The following is a 13,682-nucleotide window of genomic DNA, read 5'->3' on the forward strand; positions in this document are numbered from 1 at the left end:
ACCTCAGGGTATGTTCTCTCCAGGTTCTCCCTGCCCTTAGTTGGGCATTTCAGCTAATTTCCTCTATTTGGGTTCCTGAGAGCCTCTTTCTTTCCTGACATCTGGGACTTGCTGGTGCCTTCCGCCAGTTTCCGATCCCTCATTGCTGCAAACCTATGTTCAAATTTCTGACCCTCTGCATATCTCCTCTCATACCTGATCCTACCCCCTTTATCCTCTCCCTCCTCTCTTCCTCCCAAGTCCTTCCTACCCTCTACTTTTTATTGCCTCTTCTAAGAAAGACTGAAGCATCCACATTTTGGTCTTTCTTCATCTTGAACTACATTTAATCTGGGAATTTTATCTTGGATACTCTGAGCTTTTGTGCTAATAACCACTTATCAGTGAGTGCATACCATGTGTATTGTTTTGTGGCCATTACTTCTTTTTTTTTAATTTTAAGTGTCTAGTATGTACCATGTAAAAAGAAGACAGCCATTATCAATGGAAGGCAGATGTGGAGCTTTCAGCTGATTCTGTCCTGGGCTTCCATATCTATGTTGACTCTTATTTGAAATATACTATTACTTCTAAAGGACAGCTATAAGCTACTCTATATTCATAATCATTAAAGACAGCACAAAAGTAGTAATGAAATTGTACCCCACGCTATTATTAATTTACCTCTTCCGTCTCAGTGAATCTTAACATCACAATGCTTACCCCACACTCATCATGGTATGATGCTTCCCCACTTTTTCTTCTATTAGTTTGAGTGTATCTGGATTGATGGGGAGGTCCTTGATCCACGTGGACTTAAGCTTTGTACAGGGTGATACTCATGGATCGATCTGAATTCTTCTACATGTTGACCTCCAGTTGAACCAGCACCATTTGCTGAAAATGCTATTTTTTTCCATTGGATGGTTTTGGCTCCTTTGTCAAAAATCAAGTGACCATAGGTGTGTGGGTTCATTTCTGGGTTTTCAATTCTATTCCACTGGTCTATCTATCTGCCTCTGTACCAATACCATGCAGTTTTTATCACTATTGCTCTGTAATACTGCTTGAGATCAGAGATAGTGATTCCCCCGCAAGTCCTTTTACTGTTGAGAACAATTTTAGCTATCCTGGGTTTTTTGTTATTCCAGATGAATTTGTAAATTGTTCTGTCTAACTCTTTGAGGAATTGGATTGGTATTTTGATGGGGATTGCATTGAATCTGTAGATTGCTTTTGGTAATATGGCCATTTTTCCTACATTAATCCTCCCAATCCATGAGATGTGAGATCTTTCCATCTTCTAAGGTTTTCTTCAATTTCTTTCTCCAGAGGCTTGAAGTTCTTATCATACAGATCTTTTATTTGATTGGTAAAAGTCACACCGAGGTATTTTATATTATTTGGTACTATTACGAAGGGTGTTGTTTCCATAATTTCTTTCTCGGCTTGTTTCTCTTTTGTGTAGAGGAAGGCTACTAGTTTATTTGAGTTAACTTTATACACTTTGCTGAAGGTGTTTATCAAGTTTAGGAGTTCTCTGGTGGAACTTTTGGGATTGCTTAAATATACTATCACATCATCTGCAAATAGTGATATTTTGACTTCTTCTTTTTGAATCTGTATCCCCTTGATCTCCTTTTGTTGTCTGATTGCTCTAGCTAAAACTTCAAGAACTATATTGAATAAGTAGGGAGAGAGTGGGCAGCCTTGTTTAGTCCCTGATTTCAGTGAGATTGCATCAAGTTTCTGTCCATTCACTTTAATGTTAGAGACTGGTTTGCTATATATGGCTTTTACTATGTTCAGGTATGGGCCTTGGATTCCTATTCTTTCTAGGACTATTATCATGAAGGGGTGTTGAATTTTGTCAAATGCTTTCTCAGCAGCATGTGGTTTTGTTCTTTCAGTTTGTTTATAACTGGATCTCGTTGATATTTTTCCATATATTAAACAATCACTGCTTGCCTGGGATGACGCCTACTTCATCATGGTGGATGATTGTTTTGATGTGCTCTTGGATTCGGTTTGCCATTATTTTATTGAGTATTTTTGTGTCGATATTCATAAGGGAAATTGGTCTGAAGTTCTCTTTCTTTGTTGGGTCTTTGTGTGGTTTAGGTATAAGGGTAATTGTGGCTTCATAGAAGGAATTAAGTAGTGCTCCATTTGTTTCAATTTTTGTGGAATAGTTTGGATAGTATTGGTATGAGGTCTTCTATGAAGGTCTGATATAATTCTGCACTAAACCCATCTGGACCTCGGCTCTTTTTGGTTGGGCGACCTTTAATGACTGCTTCTATTTCTTTAGGAGTTATGGGGTTGTTTAAATGGTTTATCTGTTCCTGATTTAACTTTGGTACCTGGTATCTGTCTAGGAAATTGTCCATTTCCTGCAGACTTTCAAGTTTTGTTAATTATAGGCTTTTGTAGTAGGAGCTGATGATTTTTTAATTTCCTCTGATTTTGTAGTTATGTCTCCTTTTTCATTTCTGATTTTGTTAATTTGTACACAGTCTCTTTGTCCTCTCATTTGTCTGGCTAAGGGTTTTTCTATCTTGTTGATTTTCTCAAAGAACCAACTTTTGGTTCTGTTGATTCTTCCTATGGTCCTTTTTGTTTCTACTTGGTTGATTTCAGCTCTGAGTTTGATTATTTCCTGCCTTCTAGTCCTCCTGGGTGTATTTGATTCATTTTGTTCTAGAGCTTTTAGGTGTGCTGTCAAGTTGCTGGCATATACTCTCTCCTGTTTCTTTCTGCAGGCACTCAGAGCTATGAGTTTTCCTTTTAGCACAGCTTTCATTTTATCCCATAAGTTTGGGTATGTGTACCGTCATTTTCATTAAATTCTAAGAATCTTTAATTTCTTTCTTTATTACTTCCTTGACCATATTATCATTGATAGAGCATTGTTCAACTTCCATGTATAGGTGGGTGTTCTTCCCTTACTGTTATTGAAGACCAGCTTTAGCCCATGTTGGTCTGCTAGGACGCATGGGATTATTTCTATCTTTCTGTATTTGTTGAGGCCTCTTTTATGACCAATTATATGGTCAATTTTGTAGAAAGTACCATGAGATGGTGAAAAGAATATATATCCTTTTGCTTTAGGGTAGAATGTTCTATAAATATCTGTTAAGTCATTTGGTTCATGACTTCTCTTAGCTTGTCTATTTCTCTGTTTAATTTCTGTTTCCATGATCTGTCCATTGATGAGATTAGGGTGTTGAAATCTCCTACTATTTTTGTGTGAGGTGCAATGTGTATTTTGAGCTTTAGTAAGGTTTCTTTTATGTATGTAGGTGCCCTTGTATTTGGAGCATAGATATTTAAGATTGAGAGTTCATCGTGGTAGATTTTTCTTTTAATGAATATGAAGTTAATGATGTTATTTTAATAAAAGTATCTTTTTATATGAACAATTGTATGTGTGGGTATACAGTGAATTGAAATGGATAAAAGAAAAAAGAACATGTGGAATCCAGACAGTATGGGAAAGAGAGGGGCAAGGAAGAGAAGAAATACCTTACATGCACATAAGCACACAGATATACAGATACACAGACACACACAAACACCACATACCCATACACACACACACACACACACACAGACACTCACACACAGACACACACACAAACAAACACACACACACAGACACTCACACACAGACACACACACAAACACACACACACACAAACACACACACACACACACACACACACACACACCACTGTGAACTCCTCAGTAGTTTTTCAGTTTGCACTCCTGACTTACAAAATATCGTCTCTTTCAGATGGAGCCCCATTCACCTGGTGGATTGGAAGGTCCAATGAAAAGCACCACTACTGGGGAGGTTCTGTTCCTGGAATCCAGAAGTGTGGATGTGGGCTGGAGCAGAGCTGTCTGGACATTGGACACTTTTGCAATTGTGATGCTGACACAGATGAATGGTAAAGAGAAATTCAGTTTTCCAATAGTGAGAATAAGTGCTAAATAGTACACAAAACTGCTAGTAAAAGAAAAACTTGCAGACATCATCTTTAATCAGAATTGGGGCTGCATTTAATAAAAGAGCCTAGAAGCCTATAAAAGCAATTGGTGGTCTCTCAGAGAATTGAGATTTGTGTCTTAGTTACCATATGTTGACTGACAACTGTTCTTAATCCCAAAAGATCTAATGTCCTCTTATAGCCTCTATGAGCTCTGTGTACTAGTGGTTCATATACATAAAAAGCGTATACAAAAAATAATATTAAAAACAATGTAATGTCTGCTCTTGAATGTTAAGGAATAATAGTGAGTTTTGTGCCAACACCTCCTTCTATTCTGAACCTTCCTTCTAAGCAAGTGATGCAACGTAATCTGAGCTTTGGATTTAAATTGTTCTATTTCTATCCATACTCCTTCTCTGTGTGTCTGTGTGTGTATGTATGTGTGTGTGTGTGTGCGCGCACACGTGCGCACGCATGCATGCATGCATGCATGATCCTTTACTTATTGCGTGTCCATTAATATGTTTAAACACTTAGAACACAGAAGATAATTTTCACTCTCATTCCTCAGATTCCACCTGCCTAGTTTTTTGGGATGGGAGGTAATTATATGGATGGTTCCTTTTTCTTCCACGGATGTATAATGTCTTTACCAGCATTTACTGACTCTAACACTCTTTTAAATTCTTATTGTACTTACTGATTTTGAATTATTGGTCATATAATTCTCACAATAATCTTGATATTCCATAAAAATATCTGCATTGAGAATGAGAAATGCCTTTACCGAACAGTTAATGTCGAAGTAAAGAGAAAACTTTTTATAGAAGACTCAAATGATTGTTTTCAAGATTATATCCATTTACCAACCAGTATTCAAACCCAAGGCCATTGGACACCAAGGCTCCAGTGCTTTCCTACACAAGCTCAGTCCTACAAGGGAATGCCTCCGTTATCATGTCTCTTAGGGCTATACCATCTTTAAGCTCCAGAAAAACTTTTCAGATTTCACTGTATCAGTTATACACACAGAGCGTCCACTCACCTTTCAGGTCTGAGCAACTTGCCATTTTGTTTTCTTCACTGTTTCTCTCTCTCTCCCTCTGTCTTTCTGTCTCTCTGCTCATCAAATGCTTCACAATTATTACTGAGAATCCCCGTCAAGCTTCTCTCACACAAGTTACACTGCCTTTTGTGCGCAATATTTTCTTTAATATTCAAACAGGCAAATATTAGTTCAATGAAAATATTTACAAAATACTGTAAATATGTTACAATATTTAATGTTGTAACAGGCAGATACCAGTTCAATGAAAATTAAGTTCTAGTCAAAACCTTGTCTCAGAATAGTAAGCTAGATTTGGGGAGATAACATAGTCAATATAGGGTATGCCATATAAACATGAAGTCATGAGTTAAGTCCACAGTACCCACATAGTTAAATTATTTAAAAAGCTGTGGGTGGTGGCAAAATCTTGATTTCTCAGCACTTGTGAGGCAAAAGCAGGTAAGTCCTTGGTGTTCATTGTAAGTTGCAGGTGAAAAACCATATAAAACAGCAATTTTCAACCTGTGGGTCGAGACCTCTTTGCAGATTGAGTGGATCTTTCACAGAGGCTGCCTATGATTATTTGAAGCACAGTTATTTACATTATAACTTATAACAGTAGCAAAATTACAGTTACAGTAAAAATAATTTTATGGTTAAGGATCACCACAACATAAGAAATTGTATGAAAGGGCTGTAGCATTAGAACGGTTTAAGAACCAGTGATCTAAAAAGAACCCCGCTTGGATGAGCAGTACAAATGTATTGGTATTCAAATTAATCAACTGGGATCCATTACATATATACATGTGCAAATGTATACATGCTCCTTTATACACACGCGAACACACACACACACACACACACACACACACACACACACACACACACGCACTTATATAGATCATCTCAGTAGAAAAAACACTGTTTACAACTGTTTCCATAATATGTGGACCATGAGTTCTGAAAGTTGCTTAGTTACAGAAGGATGTTACTTTAGATGCCTCCTTTACCCCAAACTCAAACTCTTTTTGTGGAAAAGTCAGGTGAAATTAACTGAACTGCCAACATTTTCTTCTTTGGTCCTCCTCTATTCTTTGAAGTAAATTCTGTTACAGCATAGTAGAGAGGAACAAATAAATCTACCATTTGTCCCAGAAAAACAAATCCTTGTGAACCACCTGGACCTTAATCTATTTGGTTCTGATGCAGTAGAAAATTGCTGCAAGTTTCAAGGAAACAAATTTAGAACATTTTGGAGAGGGGTATATTAACTGATTTTCTTTATATAGAAAAAAAGGAAATTCAAGAATCATTTATTTGACGCATCAATAAAGGTGCATTTTATCACGGCACAAGGGCATGGAGCCAGAACCTTGAATCAGCATATCACATTGCATCCACAGTCAGGAAGCAGAGAAAGGTGAATACAGATGCTCAGTGCTTTCTCCTTATTATTCAGACTGGGACCTTGTAAGGCTCAAAGTGAGTCTTAACTACTGGGGGAACCCAACCCACCAATTGAGGCAGGAGAACATAGCTCAATGCAAAAACAAGAGGTTTATTTTCTGGCGCATTGCGGTCGGCCTTCAATCAGCCCCTCATGGCAAGTGACTAGAAGTCAACCCCAAATCACTATAAGCAAGCAGTTTTTATACTTTTTAATGGTACAGGTTGCATCAGCAAGGTTACAGTATAAAGTTATCGGCTAGGCATATTGACCTTTGAATCTGTGGCTAGTAAGCATATGACATGTGCATTTGAACTCTATCTGGTCCCAGAGTGTCAGGTGACTATGTCAGTACATTCTTTGGATTTTCAAGAATGTCTGCGCTCCTCTCGAGAACTGTGGGTGGAGAATGGAACTTGGCCTAGCATTAATCCAAGGTCTAATCTTGACCTGAGGAGGTGCGTATAAAACTGGTGAAACCCCTTAGGGATCTTCACAAGAACTCCATAATCTACCTATTTTCTAGCAGGCCAAGCCTCTTAATAGCTCTTACACTTCAGTAAGAACTAGAGTCCTTCAACCCTAGCCCAGAAAATGGTACCTTCCCACTTTAAATAACCCAGGCTACACACTAGGTTCTTTTAAGTTAAAAATCAAGAGGAGAGCTTATAACTGTTATATTCATGCTTAGGAAAGCTGTGTGAGTATTTTTAAGTAGTTATATTACAAAGAAAAGGCAGAGAGAGAGAGAGAGAGAGAGAGAGAGAGAGAGAGAGAGAGAGAGAGAGAGATCCTCTAATACCAGGCACTCAAATTCACTAGTGAGTTTGAGTCACAAATCGTTATGTGTGATACTAGACATTATTTGCAAATTTATAGGTTCAGAGTGAAAAACCTTTACTTTGAACTATACTATTAGAAAAGCTGACAGAAAAAATTCAAAGCAGAAGCTCTCATAGAAAATTGAGAAACAATTATTTTGTCTTCTGTATATTTTAACTCTGAGGCACACTGTTCCTTACCTTCTCAATGTACAATGGCCAGTGCTTAGGTGATTGCACAGTAGTGAGTGGAGATATTAACTGTACCTCACTTATTAATGCTGAAGTACTCCTGTACTTTCTTCTCCAGAACATTCTACTGATCACAACACCTATTCAGATCCCAGGCTCTCTCTTTATTGACCTGATTATTAGGTCAGTAACCTCTGAAGCACTTATGAACTAATTAAATATCATCACCTCTAATGTGATCATAATAACTTATCAAAATGCCTCTTTTCCCATTCCTCTTATGCCAGCAAACTTAGCACACTTCAATGTGTGCAGATGTACCTGGACATGAATGACTGAGTATATGAAAAAACTATGGTCAATATCACGTACTGTTTCTGAAGTATTCATCTTGCTTTGTCCAGAAACTCATTCATCTATCCAGGCCAGATGGCCAGTGATCCTTAAGGAACTACTTTACTCTGCTTCCACAGGGCAGAGGGATTAGAATCACACAGTGCCATACTACATTAACTCAGGGTCTCATGCTTTCATAGCATTTAGTTCACTAATTGAACTATTTCCCTAGCACTTTCCAGATATTTTGGCAGTACATAGATTAATACATATTTTATAACTCTTTTCATTTCTTTTTATCAAGGAAGAACCATCAATATTGATAAACATTCTCTAACTCTTTAGAGTTCCTATTTTTTTAAAAATCATATCTTGTTCAATAACTTTCTTAATTTGCTCTCTATTCATATGATAAAACACCATGACTGAGGAGGTTAGAGAAAGGTTGGTTTATTTGGGATTACAGTTTCAGATGGATAGGTGTCTATCACCACCATGGTAGAGATGCATGACAGCACATAGGCACAATGACTATAGCACAAATGACTAGAGCTCATATTTTAAACTGCAAGCAGGAATCAGAGTGAGCAAAGTGGGAATTGTATGAAATTCTGAAAGCTTACAGCTTGCCCCTAGTAACACATTTCCTTCAGCAAGGAAATCATGTTTTCTATCCATACTCCTTCTCTGTGTGTCTGTGTGTGTATGTATGTGTGTGTGTGTGTGCGCGCACACGTGCGCACGCATGCATGCATGCATGCATGATCCTTTACTTATTGCGTGTCCATTAATATGTTTAAACACTTAGAACACAGAAGATAATTTTCACTCTCATTCCTCAGATTCCACCTGCCTAGTTTTTTGGGATGGGAGGTAATTATATGGATGGTTCCTTTTTCTTCCACGGATGTATAATGTCTTTACCAGCATTTACTGACTCTAACACTCTTTTAAATTCTTATTGTACTTACTGATTTTGAATTATTGGTCATATAATTCTCACAATAATCTTGATATTCCATAAAAATATCTGCATTGAGAATGAGAAATGCCTTTACCGAACAGTTAATGTCGAAGTAAAGAGAAAACTTTTTATAGAAGACTCAAATGATTGTTTTCAAGATTATATCCATTTACCAACCAGTATTCAAACCCAAGGCCATTGGACACCAAGGCTCCAGTGCTTTCCTACACAAGCTCAGTCCTACAAGGGAATGCCTCCGTTATCATGTCTCTTAGGGCTATACCATCTTTAAGCTCCAGAAAAACTTTTCAGATTTCACTGTATCAGTTATACACACAGAGCGTCCACTCACCTTTCAGGTCTGAGCAACTTGCCATTTTGTTTTCTTCACTGTTTCTCTCTCTCTCCCTCTGTCTTTCTGTCTCTCTGCTCATCAAATGCTTCACAATTATTACTGAGAATCCCCGTCAAGCTTCTCTCACACAAGTTACACTGCCTTTTGTGCGCAATATTTTCTTTAATATTCAAACAGGCAAATATTAGTTCAATGAAAATATTTACAAAATACTGTAAATATGTTACAATATTTAATGTTGTAACAGGCAGATACCAGTTCAATGAAAATTAAGTTCTAGTCAAAACCTTGTCTCAGAATAGTAAGCTAGATTTGGGGAGATAACATAGTCAATATAGGGTATGCCATATAAACATGAAGTCATGAGTTAAGTCCACAGTACCCACATAGTTAAATTATTTAAAAAGCTGTGGGTGGTGGCAAAATCTTGATTTCTCAGCACTTGTGAGGCAAAAGCAGGTAAGTCCTTGGTGTTCATTGTAAGTTGCAGGTGAAAAACCATATAAAACAGCAATTTTCAACCTGTGGGTCGAGACCTCTTTGCAGATTGAGTGGATCTTTCACAGAGGCTGCCTATGATTATTTGAAGCACAGTTATTTACATTATAACTTATAACAGTAGCAAAATTACAGTTACAGTAAAAATAATTTTATGGTTAAGGATCACCACAACATAAGAAATTGTATGAAAGGGCTGTAGCATTAGAACGGTTTAAGAACCAGTGATCTAAAAAGAACCCCGCTTGGATGAGCAGTACAAATGTATTGGTATTCAAATTAATCAACTGGGATCCATTACATATATACATGTGCAAATGTATACATGCTCCTTTATACACACGCGAACACACACACACACACACACACACACACACACACACACACACACACGCACTTATATAGATCATCTCAGTAGAAAAAACACTGTTTACAACTGTTTCCATAATATGTGGACCATGAGTTCTGAAAGTTGCTTAGTTACAGAAGGATGTTACTTTAGATGCCTCCTTTACCCCAAACTCAAACTCTTTTTGTGGAAAAGTCAGGTGAAATTAACTGAACTGCCAACATTTTCTTCTTTGGTCCTCCTCTATTCTTTGAAGTAAATTCTGTTACAGCATAGTAGAGAGGAACAAATAAATCTACCATTTGTCCCAGAAAAACAAATCCTTGTGAACCACCTGGACCTTAATCTATTTGGTTCTGATGCAGTAGAAAATTGCTGCAAGTTTCAAGGAAACAAATTTAGAACATTTTGGAGAGGGGTATATTAACTGATTTTCTTTATATAGAAAAAAAGGAAATTCAAGAATCATTTATTTGACGCATCAATAAAGGTGCATTTTATCACGGCACAAGGGCATGGAGCCAGAACCTTGAATCAGCATATCACATTGCATCCACAGTCAGGAAGCAGAGAAAGGTGAATACAGATGCTCAGTGCTTTCTCCTTATTATTCAGACTGGGACCTTGTAAGGCTCAAAGTGAGTCTTAACTACTGGGGGAACCCAACCCACCAATTGAGGCAGGAGAACATAGCTCAATGCAAAAACAAGAGGTTTATTTTCTGGCGCATTGCGGTCGGCCTTCAATCAGCCCCTCATGGCAAGTGACTAGAAGTCAACCCCAAATCACTATAAGCAAGCAGTTTTTATACTTTTTAATGGTACAGGTTGCATCAGCAAGGTTACAGTATAAAGTTATCGGCTAGGCATATTGACCTTTGAATCTGTGGCTAGTAAGCATATGACATGTGCATTTGAACTCTATCTGGTCCCAGAGTGTCAGGTGACTATGTCAGTACATTCTTTGGATTTTCAAGAATGTCTGCGCTCCTCTCGAGAACTGTGGGTGGAGAATGGAACTTGGCCTAGCATTAATCCAAGGTCTAATCTTGACCTGAGGAGGTGCGTATAAAACTGGTGAAACCCCTTAGGGATCTTCACAAGAACTCCATAATCTACCTATTTTCTAGCAGGCCAAGCCTCTTAATAGCTCTTACACTTCAGTAAGAACTAGAGTCCTTCAACCCTAGCCCAGAAAATGGTACCTTCCCACTTTAAATAACCCAGGCTACACACTAGGTTCTTTTAAGTTAAAAATCAAGAGGAGAGCTTATAACTGTTATATTCATGCTTAGGAAAGCTGTGTGAGTATTTTTAAGTAGTTATATTACAAAGAAAAGGCAGAGAGAGAGAGAGAGAGAGAGAGAGAGAGAGAGAGAGAGAGAGAGAGAGAGATCCTCTAATACCAGGCACTCAAATTCACTAGTGAGTTTGAGTCACAAATCGTTATGTGTGATACTAGACATTATTTGCAAATTTATAGGTTCAGAGTGAAAAACCTTTACTTTGAACTATACTATTAGAAAAGCTGACAGAAAAAATTCAAAGCAGAAGCTCTCATAGAAAATTGAGAAACAATTATTTTGTCTTCTGTATATTTTAACTCTGAGGCACACTGTTCCTTACCTTCTCAATGTACAATGGCCAGTGCTTAGGTGATTGCACAGTAGTGAGTGGAGATATTAACTGTACCTCACTTATTAATGCTGAAGTACTCCTGTACTTTCTTCTCCAGAACATTCTACTGATCACAACACCTATTCAGATCCCAGGCTCTCTCTTTATTGACCTGATTATTAGGTCAGTAACCTCTGAAGCACTTATGAACTAATTAAATATCATCACCTCTAATGTGATCATAATAACTTATCAAAATGCCTCTTTTCCCATTCCTCTTATGCCAGCAAACTTAGCACACTTCAATGTGTGCAGATGTACCTGGACATGAATGACTGAGTATATGAAAAAACTATGGTCAATATCACGTACTGTTTCTGAAGTATTCATCTTGCTTTGTCCAGAAACTCATTCATCTATCCAGGCCAGATGGCCAGTGATCCTTAAGGAACTACTTTACTCTGCTTCCACAGGGCAGAGGGATTAGAATCACACAGTGCCATACTACATTAACTCAGGGTCTCATGCTTTCATAGCATTTAGTTCACTAATTGAACTATTTCCCTAGCACTTTCCAGATATTTTGGCAGTACATAGATTAATACATATTTTATAACTCTTTTCATTTCTTTTTATCAAGGAAGAACCATCAATATTGATAAACATTCTCTAACTCTTTAGAGTTCCTATTTTTTTAAAAATCATATCTTGTTCAATAACTTTCTTAATTTGCTCTCTATTCATATGATAAAACACCATGACTGAGGAGGTTAGAGAAAGGTTGGTTTATTTGGGATTACAGTTTCAGATGGATAGGTGTCTATCACCACCATGGTAGAGATGCATGACAGCACATAGGCACAATGACTATAGCACAAATGACTAGAGCTCATATTTTAAACTGCAAGCAGGAATCAGAGTGAGCAAAGTGGGAATTGTATGAAATTCTGAAAGCTTACAGCTTGCCCCTAGTAACACATTTCCTTCAGCAAGGAAATCATGTTTTCTAACGCCAAGGTTATAGGGGCAATCTCATTTAAACTACTTAGAGTCAAATAAAAGAACCAGAAGTTTTCCTATTTGGCTGTTACTTCATCCATGAGAGACCATGCTGAACAACCCAGTGAAAAAGTCTAAGGGAGACGAGATCTTAATATTCCCCTGTTTCTCCTGATGGAATACATGCTACCATCTCGAGATAACTATTCCTTCATTCACTGGTGACTTAAGAAAAACTTGTATCCTTCAGAATGTATCAGAGGATACATCATTAAAGACAGATTTTATTGGGTTCAACTTTCCTAGGTAAATGTGCACAAATTTTTAATAAGCTAAGATAGGGAGCTAATAAGAGGTCCAAGAGACAGTTTCACTCAAGTCTCAGTAAGTCAACCAATGAATTTATTAAACGTATTCACTCAGACAGCACTGTGAAGGGTTTCTTATTAAAACATGAATAGCACTCATACAGATTTATCACTGTAAACATCTACCCAATACTAAATCATAACTGCATGGGTACTGCATCCTACAGGCTTCCTTCCAATTATTCTTGCATGTATTATATACTCCACCATCTTCAAGATAACTTGCAGATGGGGTGAGGAAGGAAGAAGTAATATCTGGAATCTCAGCTGAGCTTACTGTGTCTCTCCCACAGAGAGTGTCTACAACTCCATCACCCCCACAATAGGTCTGACTACTTCTGTATTGTTCTACTCAATTAGTTGTCATGGCTTTGGAGCTAAGAAAATGTCTATTCCAATAGGATCATCTTAATGTTTTACTGCATGTGGTGTTATTAATTATCAGTGTATTGACTGAATACCACTCTGTTCTAATTAGAAAAAGAAAAGGAAGAGAAAGAGCAGGTCATAGTTTTTGTCTTGGAAGGATCCATATGATGGTAGGGAAAGTGCTTCTTAGATATGAGGAGATAAGAATGATACATTTGATAGCAGGGCTAAGAACTTTGGGGAACAAAACTGGGTCTGGATTTCTAGGGAGCTAGATTTCAAATAAAAGAAGTAGCTAAGTTGAAACAACTATACAGGTCTTTCATGAAAAGAAAAGAACATT

At 37.5% G+C, this 13,682-nt stretch overlaps 1 protein-coding gene across 5 annotated transcripts in view; it reads left to right on the forward strand.

Annotated features, from left to right (window-relative positions):
• The window catches only part of Cntnap5b (contactin associated protein family member 5B), a 903,457-nt gene that overhangs the window by 723,827 nt on the left and 165,948 nt on the right, over window positions 1–13,682 (forward strand). For all 5 annotated transcript variants that reach the window (XM_063272213.1, XM_063272212.1, XM_017598777.3 and 2 more), the window contains exon 14: window positions 3,776–3,932. In XM_063272213.1, coding sequence (XP_063128283.1) covers window positions 3,776–3,932 — 157 coding nt within the window. The remainder of the gene's footprint in view (window positions 1–3,775; window positions 3,933–13,682) is intronic.

This window comes from Rattus norvegicus, chromosome 13 (assembly GCF_036323735.1).
Source record: "Rattus norvegicus strain BN/NHsdMcwi chromosome 13, GRCr8, whole genome shotgun sequence".
NCBI lineage: Eukaryota > Metazoa > Chordata > Mammalia > Rodentia > Muridae > Rattus > Rattus norvegicus.